The sequence below is a fragment of the Myotis daubentonii genome, chromosome 3 (assembly GCF_963259705.1).
Source record: "Myotis daubentonii chromosome 3, mMyoDau2.1, whole genome shotgun sequence".
NCBI classification, from domain to species: Eukaryota; Metazoa; Chordata; class Mammalia; order Chiroptera; family Vespertilionidae; genus Myotis; species Myotis daubentonii.
The window spans coordinates 125617974-125629503 of NC_081842.1; the positions used below are offsets into that span (position 1 = coordinate 125617974).

General features: G+C 46.1%; 1 protein-coding gene across 1 annotated transcript; it reads right to left on the minus strand.

Annotated features, from left to right (window-relative positions):
• Nucleotides 1–8181: 8181 nt before the first annotated feature.
• On the minus strand, nt 8182–11300 carry LOC132230669 (tubulin beta-2B chain). Its single transcript, XM_059688476.1, has 4 exons — nt 11121–11300; nt 10239–10347; nt 9834–9944; nt 8182–9498 (listed from the first exon to the last, which is right to left on the minus strand). Exons 1-4 carry the CDS (start codon nt 11175–11177, stop codon nt 8438–8440), a joined length of 1338 nt encoding a protein of 445 aa, XP_059544459.1. The 5' UTR covers nt 11178–11300; the 3' UTR covers nt 8182–8437.
• Between the last annotated feature and the right edge of the window lie 230 nt (nt 11301–11530).

Consider the following 11530-nt stretch of genomic DNA (forward strand, 5'->3'; position numbering starts at 1 on the left):
TGTTAATAATGACCAGAATGACAACCGAGCTGAATATCAAACTGGTGATAGTATGGACCACAAGGAGGGATGGCCCCTAGCACTACTGCATTCTTTGTCCCTTGGTCTTGTCAATCAGTAGTGCCTGAGTTATAGTATAAAAACACAGCAATGGGAGTCTTTGGCGGAGAATAAACTGTGCGAAAGTGAGGGGCTGTCTGTCTGCTCCAGCCCAACTTTCCCAAAGGTAAATTATCCCATTTTAAATTCTGTTCTATTCTATGGAGTTGCCTGCTCCATCCTTCAGTCTGAAGATACCTTCTCATTACAGGGGACCAAAAAATATTTGAAGAAATTATGGTAGAAATGTTATGAATCTAATGAAAACTATAAGCCCACAGATTCAGGAAGCTCAAGTAATTCCAAGTAGAATAAACACATAGGAAACCATACCGAGGCACATCATATTAAAACTGCTGGAAAATGGTGATAAGGAGATTACCTTAAAAGCAGCTAGACCAGAAAATAAAACATTACATGCAAGGAAACAAAGTTGATAATTACTAGTGACTTCTCACTTTACACAGCACAAGTCAGGAGACAAAAAATGACATTTTTATTGTGCTGACAGAAAACAAGTTGTCCACCTAAATATGTGGACAAATATGTTTTTAATTTCTTAAAATGATAACAACTGTTTAAAGCAATAACAATGTATAGTGGGTTTTCAAAATATGTGAAAGTTAAATATGGTTTCAGGGCATGGAAGACAGAGGGCCGATGGAAGTGCATTGTAAGGCTCTCACCCTGTGCATAGGTGAGAGGGCATTATTTCAAGGTGGAGGATGGTAAATTAAAGATTAATATTGTAAACTCTAGAGTAGCCATTGAAAACATAAACACAAGCCAATAGTGGAGACAAAAACAGAATAAAAATATCTGTAATAATAAAAGCATAATATGCTGATTAGATGGGACGTCCTTCTGGACGTTCTTCCAGACAACCTTCCGGACAAAGCTGAGGCTGTGAGGGAAGCCCGAGTCCTAGGTGCCAGAGGAAAGCTGGTGCCGGCAGCTGGGGGAAGGAAGGCCTACTCTTGCACGAATATCGTGCATGGGGCCTCTAGTTTATAGTAACAGTGAACAATAGCCAAAATCGAAGTGAAAATGCCAGGAGTGGGACTGAAGTTGCCTGGCTCCTGGGACTGTGCCCTTATTAGAACAACTGTGCAAATAATGTGCCTCATGGAGCATCAGAGTAAAGAAAGTTTTTTGGGAAAAAGTGGAACCTTAATGTGACTTAAAGAGCTGAAAAGCATGTTAGGAAGAGAAGTGAAACAAGATATTCTAGCAAGGGAGAATGGCATAGGCAATGGTGAAGGTGGGAGAAGGGGAAATACAATATTTTTAGTTGGAGAAGAGGATTCATGCAGAAAGTAGTAAGAGAATATTGAGAGGTACCGGGTTGTTGGCAGATGGTCAAGTGCCTTGATTAGACGTGGCCTGCAGGCAAGAGGGAGGCTCTGAAGCTCTGCCTGTCTCTGAGTCAGTGCCTTGCCCTCAGCAGCTGGGCTAGATGTCCTTTTCAACCTGTGTAACTACTTTTTCCGGTGTCATGGTGCCATACACTTTGGAGTCAAAACCCCTGGGGTTTATATCCAGGTCCTCCACTTAAAGCTGAATGACTGGGGGTCAAATTATTTCATCTAAACCTGAGTTCTTTCAGGAACCGTAATTCCATAAAGGACACCACTGCCAGTCCTGTGGCCCTTCCTTATAGGAGGGTAGATGCTCCAGGCTAATCAACCAGCCTCCCTTTCCCCCTGACTCCATGACTGATTCAGGGTCAGCAGGTGATACAGGTCTGGCCAGTCTGGGTTCTTCTTTCCTCTAGGTGTCTAGCAATACAGTGGTATGAACCTAAAATTGCTACGATGAGAGGCTATCCTGCCAAAGAATGAAGCCGAAACGTAAGAATGCAGAATCAGTTGAGTAACAAAAAAGGAGGAAGTTCTGATAACATATTTAGAGGCTCCTGATGTAGCTATGATAGAACCTGAATCTGCCCCTGGCCTTTTTAACTGGGTGAGCCAATACTTTCTCAACTCACTGTCTTATCACCTTGATATGCTTTAATCCTCTGTACAAGAAAATATTAAGAACCCTATTTTATAGAGGGATTTTGAAGGGTGAAGTAACTTGTTAAATGTTCCCAAGGTTAATGAATGACACAATTTAGATATCTCCACTCTTCACCGTAGTCTCTGTGGTAAAATGGCTAGTTTATAGCAGGCAGTTGGTAAATGTTGACTCCCGTCTCTTTTCCTATAAATGTCACCCAAAATCATGCCTATATAACCAGAGATCTATGAGAAAGCAGGAGCTGAAAAATTGCTTCTACAGATTCTGGCTCATTTATGTGTAGTTTGTTCTTCAGAGCATTATCTTTTTTTTTTTAATATATTTTATTGATTTTCTACAGAGAGGAAGGGAGGGGGACAGAGAGTTAGAAACATCGATGAGAGAGAAACACCGATCAGCTGCCTCCTGCACACCCCCCACTGGGGATGTGCCCACAACCAAGGTACATGCCCTTGACCGGAATTGAACCTGGGACCCTTGAGTCCACAGGCCGACGCTCTATCCACTGAGCCAAACCGGTTAGGGCTTCAGAGCATTATCTTGAAATGATCTGACCTACTTCATGCTTGAGTCTTCCTGTCTTAACTTCTAAAGGCTTGTCCCTCTCAGCTGATCTCTGAGATTCTCAGCTACCTCTGGAGGTGAGTGTTCCTCAGATTTTCATTGTCTGGCCGTCTGGTCCTTTGACTTGCATTATATTCAGATGTCTACCAATTTCTTCCTGGGCAGGTGTGTCCCACAATTTCTTCTGTGTGACTCAGGTGGTCCCACAGCTGCTCATGCTGGTGCCCTCTCCTCCCACCTAATTCATCAAGCTCATCTTGGTTCTTTCTCCACAGTGACCAGGTTTGCAGGCCACAGTGAGCATGCTCATGAAAACAAATCCCATTGCTTTAGCCGGTGAATGTTCATGAGCAGCACAACCTAAAATGGACATTTCACTCTAGGTCATTGAAAGGAATTCCCCTAGAAGTCATGGGTATGTGTTGTCACCAGCTTACTAAAAGTTGGAAAGGCCTAAAAGTAAAAAGAGTTAATATTTTGATTCAGAAATTTGGACCAAGAGATCTTCTTTCTGATTATATAGAAATGTCAAATAGGTATGCTGCACCCTTGAAATTAATATAATATTATATGTCAATTGTAATTGAAAAATAAATTTTAAAAAGATAGACAATAAATGAGAAAAGAAGGAACCTTCCTTCATTAAGTCTTCAGTCCTCCACTTTAGAAAATGAGGAGTCCCGGCATGAAATACTTTGCAGACCTGTCTGCAGAGAGCACTGGAAAAGGAGCTTGGAGATCAGGGTTAATGCCATTCCTTAGCCACTCTCTAATTAGAGAAGAAACCTTCCTTCCTAACAGAACCTCTAAATTGGCAGGGCAACAATGGACCCATCTAAAAGACTACTTTGCTCAGCCTTCCCTGCCAGAAAAAGTAGCCAATGGAATGCAAGCAGAAGTGATTGGGGGAACTCCTGACATAGATCTTTAAAGTGGCTTACACAGCTGGAAGGTGGCTTTTTGTGCTCCCTTCCCCCTTCTTGCCTAGAACCCAAATATCATGAGCACAGCTGCAGCAGCCATAGGAGAACTCGAGGGTGAAAGCCAATGGAAATGACCCTTAAAACAGAAAGACAGTATGTGGACCTACACAGCCTGGACTGCGTGTCTCTAGACTTTTTTAAGTGAGAGAGAGGGAAGAGGATAACTCAAAGTCTTCGTTGCCAGCAGCCCTGCATCAGCCCAAGCTGATTTGGTGACCTGGGAACATTACTAATTAAGCAATGAGCCTGAGTTTCCTCTTTTGTAAACCCATGGGATCCTGTTAGATCACTCCTCCATTTCTAAATCTCTCCAATTTTAAGACTGTATGAGTGCACAAGTACAAAATCCCCAAGGCTTGCCTGATCTCTATTCTACCTTGGCCTTCTGGGCAAATGTGAAAGCATGTACATCCTTAGGTAGAAGTCAAACTGATTATGAACATAGAATTACCACCTGACACAGCAATTCTACTCTGAGGTATGTATCCAGTAGAAATAAAAGTATACATACATACATACATACATACATACATACATGAAAAGACTTACAATTGGATGTTCATAGCAGGCATTATTCTTAATATCTAAAAAGCGGGAAAAAACTAAATGCCCATTAATTGATGAATAAACAAAATGTGGTCTATGCATAGCCCATGGACACAGACAGTAGTGTGGGGAAAGCCAAGGGAGGTGGGGTGGGGGCTTGGTAGAGGTGGGCAAAGGTGGGGGAAATGGGGGACATCTGCAATAGTGTCAACAATAAAAAATTAAATTAAAAAATGTGGTGTATGCATACAATAGATTACCATCTATCCATAAAAAGGCATGAAGACTGAGACATGCTGTAATATGGATGAACCTTGAAAAAAACTATGCTAAGTATAAAAAGGCAGATGCAAAAGACCACATATTATATTATTTCATTTATGTGAAATGTCCCAAATAGGCAAATCTATAGAGACAGAAGGAGTAGTGGTTGCCAGGGGCGGGAAGGAGAGGGGGATGGTGAGGAGCTGCTCATGGGTATGGGGTTTCTTTTTGGGTGATGTGCTCTGGAATTACATAGTGGTGACGGTTGCACAATCTGTGAATATACTAAAACCCACAGACCTGTACGCTTTTAGGTGGTGAATTATATGGCACCTGAATTATATCTCTGTTTTAAAAGAAGTGATTTGAAGCATTTTGATTGAAGTGGACAGCACCAAGACAAGTGCTGTCCGGGTAGGCGTTGACAAGGGTGCCTTAAGAAAAACATGAGGAGTAGGGGGACTGGGGGGAAGCCTCTAAGAAAAGGTACAAGTGTGTCTGTTTTCAAGTGAGTGGCTCAACTCTGAGGCACATTTTTAAAAGCATGACCTCAAGCTGATTATCTTACACATTGGGGAAAAATTGGCATTATAATACTTATCAACTAACCTTGTCTAGTATTCAAATTACATCTTAACTAAAATGGGGGTGTGTACAAGGTTAGACTCCAAAGAATTTCCATTAATTTCCTACTCACTTTCATAATAACTACCCGCTGACAATATTCTTCTTGCCCCGGTTGCACTGGGACACGGTGTGAGTGTTGTTTTACAACCAGGAAATTCTGTCAGTGACCTCAACAGAGACAAAGGCTTGGCATTCATCTGTGTTCAACCCATACAGGGAGGTTGAGCTGTGGACTAACCAAGGACAACTTTGGGTTTTTCCTTGAAACCAGAAAATTTCTTTCGCCCAACTTCATAATCCTCATGCGGCCTTGTATAAAATAGGACCTGAGACATGCAGCTGTGGAGAAAAGAGCATGGGGTCCAAGGTCTTCTTTGTGCAGAAAGAGTTCTCTGATCTTAGAAGACTGTCTCTGTCCCTCAGCCTCCTTATGATAAAATACGGCAGTCAAATTAGATGATTTCTTAGAGTTATTTTTACTTCAAGTTTCTATTAATCTGGCACACTGTTAGTCTTAGATCTTCTCTGGCTGATGGTAGAGGTGTGGGCAAATTTGGAGCACATTAGGGCACCCATTCCTTCTCAGACTTTTGGGATGACCTCAGCATGACTCCAACTCCCTCCCCCAGTCCTCTTCTGTATCCTGCATCACATCACATCCCAGTGCGTCTTGTAAGTTGGGTACTGTGCTCAGAAGTGACTATCCTCCTGATGGCACACCAGGAAGAGATCAAACAGCTCCTTTGCAGAGTGTTGAAAAAACACAAAACCACCACCCACAAATCCCGTCACACAATGGTAACGTAACAAAGGAAGCTAACAGAAAAGGCATCTCTTAATCCAGGCTAGTCTGTACATTTTCCTGCTTTTGAACTATTTTCCTGAGAGTGTATTTCACATGCATATTGATATGATACAAGTGTGTTTTCAAGCTTTGCTCCAGAGCATCTGCTTGGCTGAATAGTGTGGCACCCTCTTCAGGTCATGCCTGAGCACTAGCCATGTGCGGTCGTGCGTACACTGGCAGGCTAGCCGGCTGGCCTGCTGCTGCCTGCTATCCCCTTCTCACAAGGTGGGAAAGAGAAGCACCATGCTTACAGTGCGCCCAGGCACTGGCAGCAGTCCCTCTCTTCTCCAAAGTGACTGGTCATGTGTCTGACAGGTTGTGGGAATGCACGGCCAAGGATAGATCCAGGGGCCCTGGCAGCTGACCCATGTCTTCAGGACATTTAAAACCAATGTCACCCTTCAATTAGGCGGTTGGAAGCTTTACACTGGCTCCTGCCAGTTCACTGTTAAATGTGGAACACAAGCAGAAGCCACAGCTCCTGACCTGCTTGGCCCTCGGCCTAGTTGTTGTGATGTACACATGTAAAGTGAACTGCTGCTCTTTTTCATTGATGGGAGCCACTTGGTAGAATTAACTTTTCATACTATTTATGAATGATATTACTCACTTTTCTTTGGAACTGTTTTCAAATATACATCAGTTTCTAACATGGAAATCCCTATCTACCATTCATCTTGTCTTTTTTTAACACTTAGGCAGAAGTAGAAAAACCATGTAGAATGAAATACAGGGTAAGATTTAAAGTAGTATATTTTTTTCTAATTTTGAATTTATCTAGAAATTAGAAAAAAGCATAAACCTAGTTTTCTTTCTTCCTTTTGGGGTACATAAGTAAATTTTGTAAGTTTGTAACTTACACTCCACTTCTTTTCCTAAACGAGACACTGACTAACCCAGATTAAGGCAGTGCACTGGCACCAGGTGACAAAGCATAATTTCTCCCGTGGAAGCAGATGATCTTAACTGAAAGTCACTTGTTGAAATCCCACTGCTTCATTAGTGGTTGAAATCCCAAACCCCAGATCTGCATGATAAGAATGCAATAAACCGTAAAGATTATGGCTTGCCTATTTAAAGTAAAATTCTCCATTGATGCAGAATTCACTTTCATATGAATTCAAATGTTGTTAACTTAAATACAAATAGTTTGCTATGGAGTATAAACACGATTGCTTGGAAGAAAAGTTGCTTGAGAATTTTAGTGTATTAACTATTTATAAATCCATGGCTATTCCTAAATACAGGTGATTTCAGCAACCTAAAAAGGCATAGCATCACCTACCTTTTGACAAAAAATCTACTTGGCAAAATTTATAAGACAGCTATTCTCATATACACCATCTTATACGCACAAAATTATTCATTGTGGCACTATAAGAAATAAGTATAAACAATCTACATGTCCATTGATAGAAATTGGTTAAATAAAATATGGTACAACTACATAATGGATACTATGCATCCATTTAAAGGAGAGGTCTCTGTGTTTTAAAGATATTCTATTTAGTAAAAAAAAAAAAAAAAAAAAAAAAAAGAGGCAGCAGAACAGTGTGTTAATGTCATAATGTGTGTGACAAAAAAGGGGGGGGGAGTGAGGGAATCTACATAGGTTTGAAGTATATGGACTATTTCTGCAAAGATGCAAGAAAGATAACAATGCTAAGAATGGTTGCCCTCCAGGGAAGAAACTATTCCACAAGACACAGAAGGAAGAGATTTGCTTTGCACTTTCTATCCTTTATAATTTTGTGATGTGTTTGAAAGGAAATAGAGGTATAGTAGGATTTCTACATGAAAATACCCACATTTAGTGTGCTTTCAGGGAGGCATCCTTTCAATGAATTCAATCATTATTTAAAGGCATTCTAACACTTGGATTGATGTCCCATCTTAAGCTGGGTTCGACTATGATTGGTTCAATTTACCACTGAAAGACTAAATTCATTTGAACTTTTACCTATCCTTTCCCTTTCCTAAAGGAAGAATCTATAATAATAAAAGGGTAATATGCTAATTAGACCAGATGTCATTCTGAACATCCTTCCTGACCCAGCCGGGAGGAGGGAAGCACAGGTGCAGGTGCCAGAGGGAAGCAGCCAGGGGAAGGAAGGCCTATTCTTGCACGAATTTTTGTGCATCGGACCACTAGTTTAATATAATGTGTTCTTAAAGTTACATTTAAGTTGATAATAAAGAACTCAATAAAGAGGAGACAGAAAAGAGGGCTATTAGGACACAAACGTTTATGTGATTTTAGCCATTACAGATAGTTCAGAAATATCTCAAATGTTACATTGATGTTGTCATGTTACAAAAAGAAAACAAACAAAAGAACAGGCAACAGTGAAGAGCACCAGAGTCAGCGCACACACCTAGAGCAGACCATGCTTCTTTCCTTCAACTGCAAAGATACTTCCCCAGGAACCCTCCCACCCCCTTGCTTTCCTTTTCAACTCTCCCCAACCTGAATTAAACTGCAAACTTAAGCCTCGTCCTCCCCCTCCTCCTCCTCAAACTCGCCCTGCTCATCAGCCGTGGCATCCTGGTACTGCTGGTACTCGGACACCAGGTCGTTCATGTTGCTCTCGGCCTCGGTGAACTCCATCTCGTCCATGCCCTCGCCCGTGTACCAGTGCAGGAAGGCCTTGCGCCGGAACATGGCCGTGAACTGCTCCGAGATGCGCTTGAACAGCTCCTGGATGGCCGTGCTGTTGCCGATGAAGGTGGCCGACATCTTGAGGCCCCGCGGCGGGATGTCGCACACGGCCGTCTTCACGTTGTTGGGGATCCACTCCACGAAGTAGCTGCTGTTCTTGTTCTGCACGTTGAGCATCTGCTCGTCCACCTCCTTCATGGACATGCGGCCCCGGAAGATCGCGGCCACCGTCAGGTAGCGGCCGTGGCGCGGGTCGCACGCGGCCATCATGTTCTTGGAGTCGAACATCTGCTGGGTGAGCTCGGGCACCGTCAGGGCGCGGTACTGCTGGCTGCCCCGGCTGGTCAGCGGCGCGAAGCCGGGCATGAAGAAGTGCAGGCGGGGGAAGGGCACCATGTTCACGGCCAGCTTGCGCAGGTCCGCGTTCAGCTGGCCGGGGAAGCGCAGGCAGGTGGTGACCCCGCTCATGGTGGCGGACACCAGGTGGTTGAGGTCCCCGTACGTGGGCGTGGTCAGTTTCAGGGTGCGGAAGCAGATGTCGTACAGGGCCTCGTTGTCGATGCAGTAGGTCTCATCTGTGTTCTCCACCAGCTGGTGCACGGACAGCGTGGCGTTGTAGGGCTCCACCACCGTGTCCGACACCTTGGGCGAGGGCATCACGCTGAAGGTGTTCATGATGCGGTCTGGGTACTCCTCCCGGATCTTGCTGATGAGCAGCGTGCCCATCCCCGACCCGGTGCCACCCCCCAGCGAGTGGGTCAGCTGGAAGCCCTGCAGACAGTCACAGCTTTCTGACTCCTTCCTCACCACGTCCAGGACTGAGTCTACCAGTTCGGCGCCCTCCGTGTAGTGGCCCTTTGCCCAGTTGTTCCCGGCCCCGCTCTGGCCTGCCAGAGAGAAAGACATTTCACAAGTCACTGAGGATTGGATTTAAATTTACCTTAAACCCCTTAATCAATGAGTCAGTGTTCAGATAAGACTAATTTAGGTTATCACTAAAATGTGCAGACATTAAAATATTTGGTCATGGATGTAATTATAAATAAGGAAAGCTAGGAATACCTGGCTATTGGAGGGCAAATTCATTTTAGCTTAAACTAAGATTGAATCAGCACACAACTGGATGTTCTTCATACTTTCCCCTAGGCAGTCACGCCCCTCAGTGCTGAGCTGTCTGGTGTAAAATGAGCCTCCCCTGCCATCAGCCCTACCACTTACTCACCAAACACGAAGTTGTCTGGCCTGAAGATCTGGCCGAATGGTCCAGACCTGACGGAGTCCATCGTGCCCGGCTCCAGGTCCACCAGGATGGCCCGAGGTACGTACTTGTTACCTGCGGGGAGGAAGAGCTGGACTTAGACCTGCCCACAGAGAGCTCTGAAGAGAAGGGCTCGGTACCAGTTTCCTTTTTGCAGGCACTGCTGATGGCCCCCAAACAAAGGCAGGCACAAGACCCACCCAATTCTCAACCGGTTCATTGAATGAACCGGGAAGCTCACTGAAATACCACAAAGAGTGTGAATTCAAAATCCTTTAGGCCACCTTCCCTTAGAGCCAAACTCCCAGGGTCAAGCCCCTGGAAAAAGAGGGGGTAAAGAGCTAGAGGTGGGGGAAGTAATGCAATTACCAGTGGCTTCATTGTAGTACACGTTGATTCTCTCCAGCTGCAAATCGCTGTCTCCATGGTAACTGCCAGTGGGGTCGATCCCATGCTCATCGCTGATGACCTCCCAAAACTGAGGCACAGTAAAAGGTTGCACTTATCCACGCCCAACCCTCAGAGTGGCCAAGACTTACAACGAATAGTACCCCCGACTCAGTTCTGACAACCCAACCTTTCAGGGGCTCTAGGACTGGGTGGCCCCCACAGCCGCAGGATTGTATTGTGTAAGGGCAAAATGTTGAAATTGGGCGTTTCCCCGACGAGTAGAGGGGTCTTTGGGGGGAGGGGAGGGGCCAGCAACCGCACCGCCTGCACCTTCCGCGCTCAGGGTCACAGCTGCCTGCCGGCGCCAGAGGGAGGCGGGCGCGCAGGGACTGCAGCCGGCGCGCAGGGGGTGGGCGGGGAAACGGCGACCGGAGGGACACGAAGGAGGATGGTTTTCGATTCAAAGCACGTCCTGAGACCTCAAGACAATTGCTCTCCTCCCCTCCCCCCGCAGCTCGACTGGGATTCCAGCGAGTAAAATCAATTCTCCCTGCGTCCCGGTGCCTCCCGCAAACCCGCTCGCACAGTCTCCCAGACAGCCCGGCGCCTTTTCAAGGTCCGAGTTCCTGGCTAAATGAAGAGCAAGGAGAAAGCGGAGTGTCCAGGATTCTAAACGAGTTACAGAAAAATGAAAGAGAGGTTCCCCGCCCCCCTCACGAAAGTCCACGCCCCACTCCGCTGCACAAAGCACCCGGGAAGGTCTGTGCTGGGAGAGCCCTGGGCCTGCTCGGGATGCGGTCGGCGCCCGGGAGCCCCAAAGAGCTTTAGGCCCGGGTGTTCGCCCCCTCCCAGCCCAGCCACCTTGGCGCCGATCTGGTTGCCGCATTGGCCCGCCTGGATGTGCACGATCTCACGCATGGTGCTCGCTAGCTTCTTCTGGCCCGGTCGGCGTCTGGTCCGTCTGTTGGTCCTCCCTTACACACCCACTGCGGGGTCACAAGGAGAGCGCAGGGGAACCGACCGGCGGAGAGCGCCGGCCCAGCGGGCTAGGCCTTTTATGCGAGAAGGGTGGGGCGGCCCGCGCAGGCCGCGCCCCCAGCCCGAGTCCCCCAGTCCCCTTCGCGCTCGCACTCTCCAGGCCCCGCTGACGTAATGCTCCAAGCCTCAGGGACTGTCCGGGGGGCTGGACCATGGGCCCGTAGCCAATCAGCACAGGTTTGCAGACCGGGCGAGGAACGGGGGCTCCGCGGAGTAGGGTGGGGGCCTGCGCA

What these genes read in the sequence shown, in the direction of transcription:
- LOC132230669 (XM_059688476.1), bottom strand. Translation starts at nt 11,177, where the DNA reads ATGCGTGAGATCGTGCACATCCAGGCGGGCCAATGCGGCAACCAGATC. An exon ending in GTACTACAATGAAGCCACTG is followed by an intron (nt 9,945 to 10,238) that starts GTAATTGCATTA and finishes TCCTCCCCGCAG; the next exon opens with GTAACAAGTACGTACCTCGG. An exon ending in GCCAGACAACTTCGTGTTTG is followed by an intron (nt 9,499 to 9,833) that starts GTGAGTAAGTGG and finishes TCTCTCTGGCAG; the next exon opens with GCCAGAGCGGGGCCGGGAAC.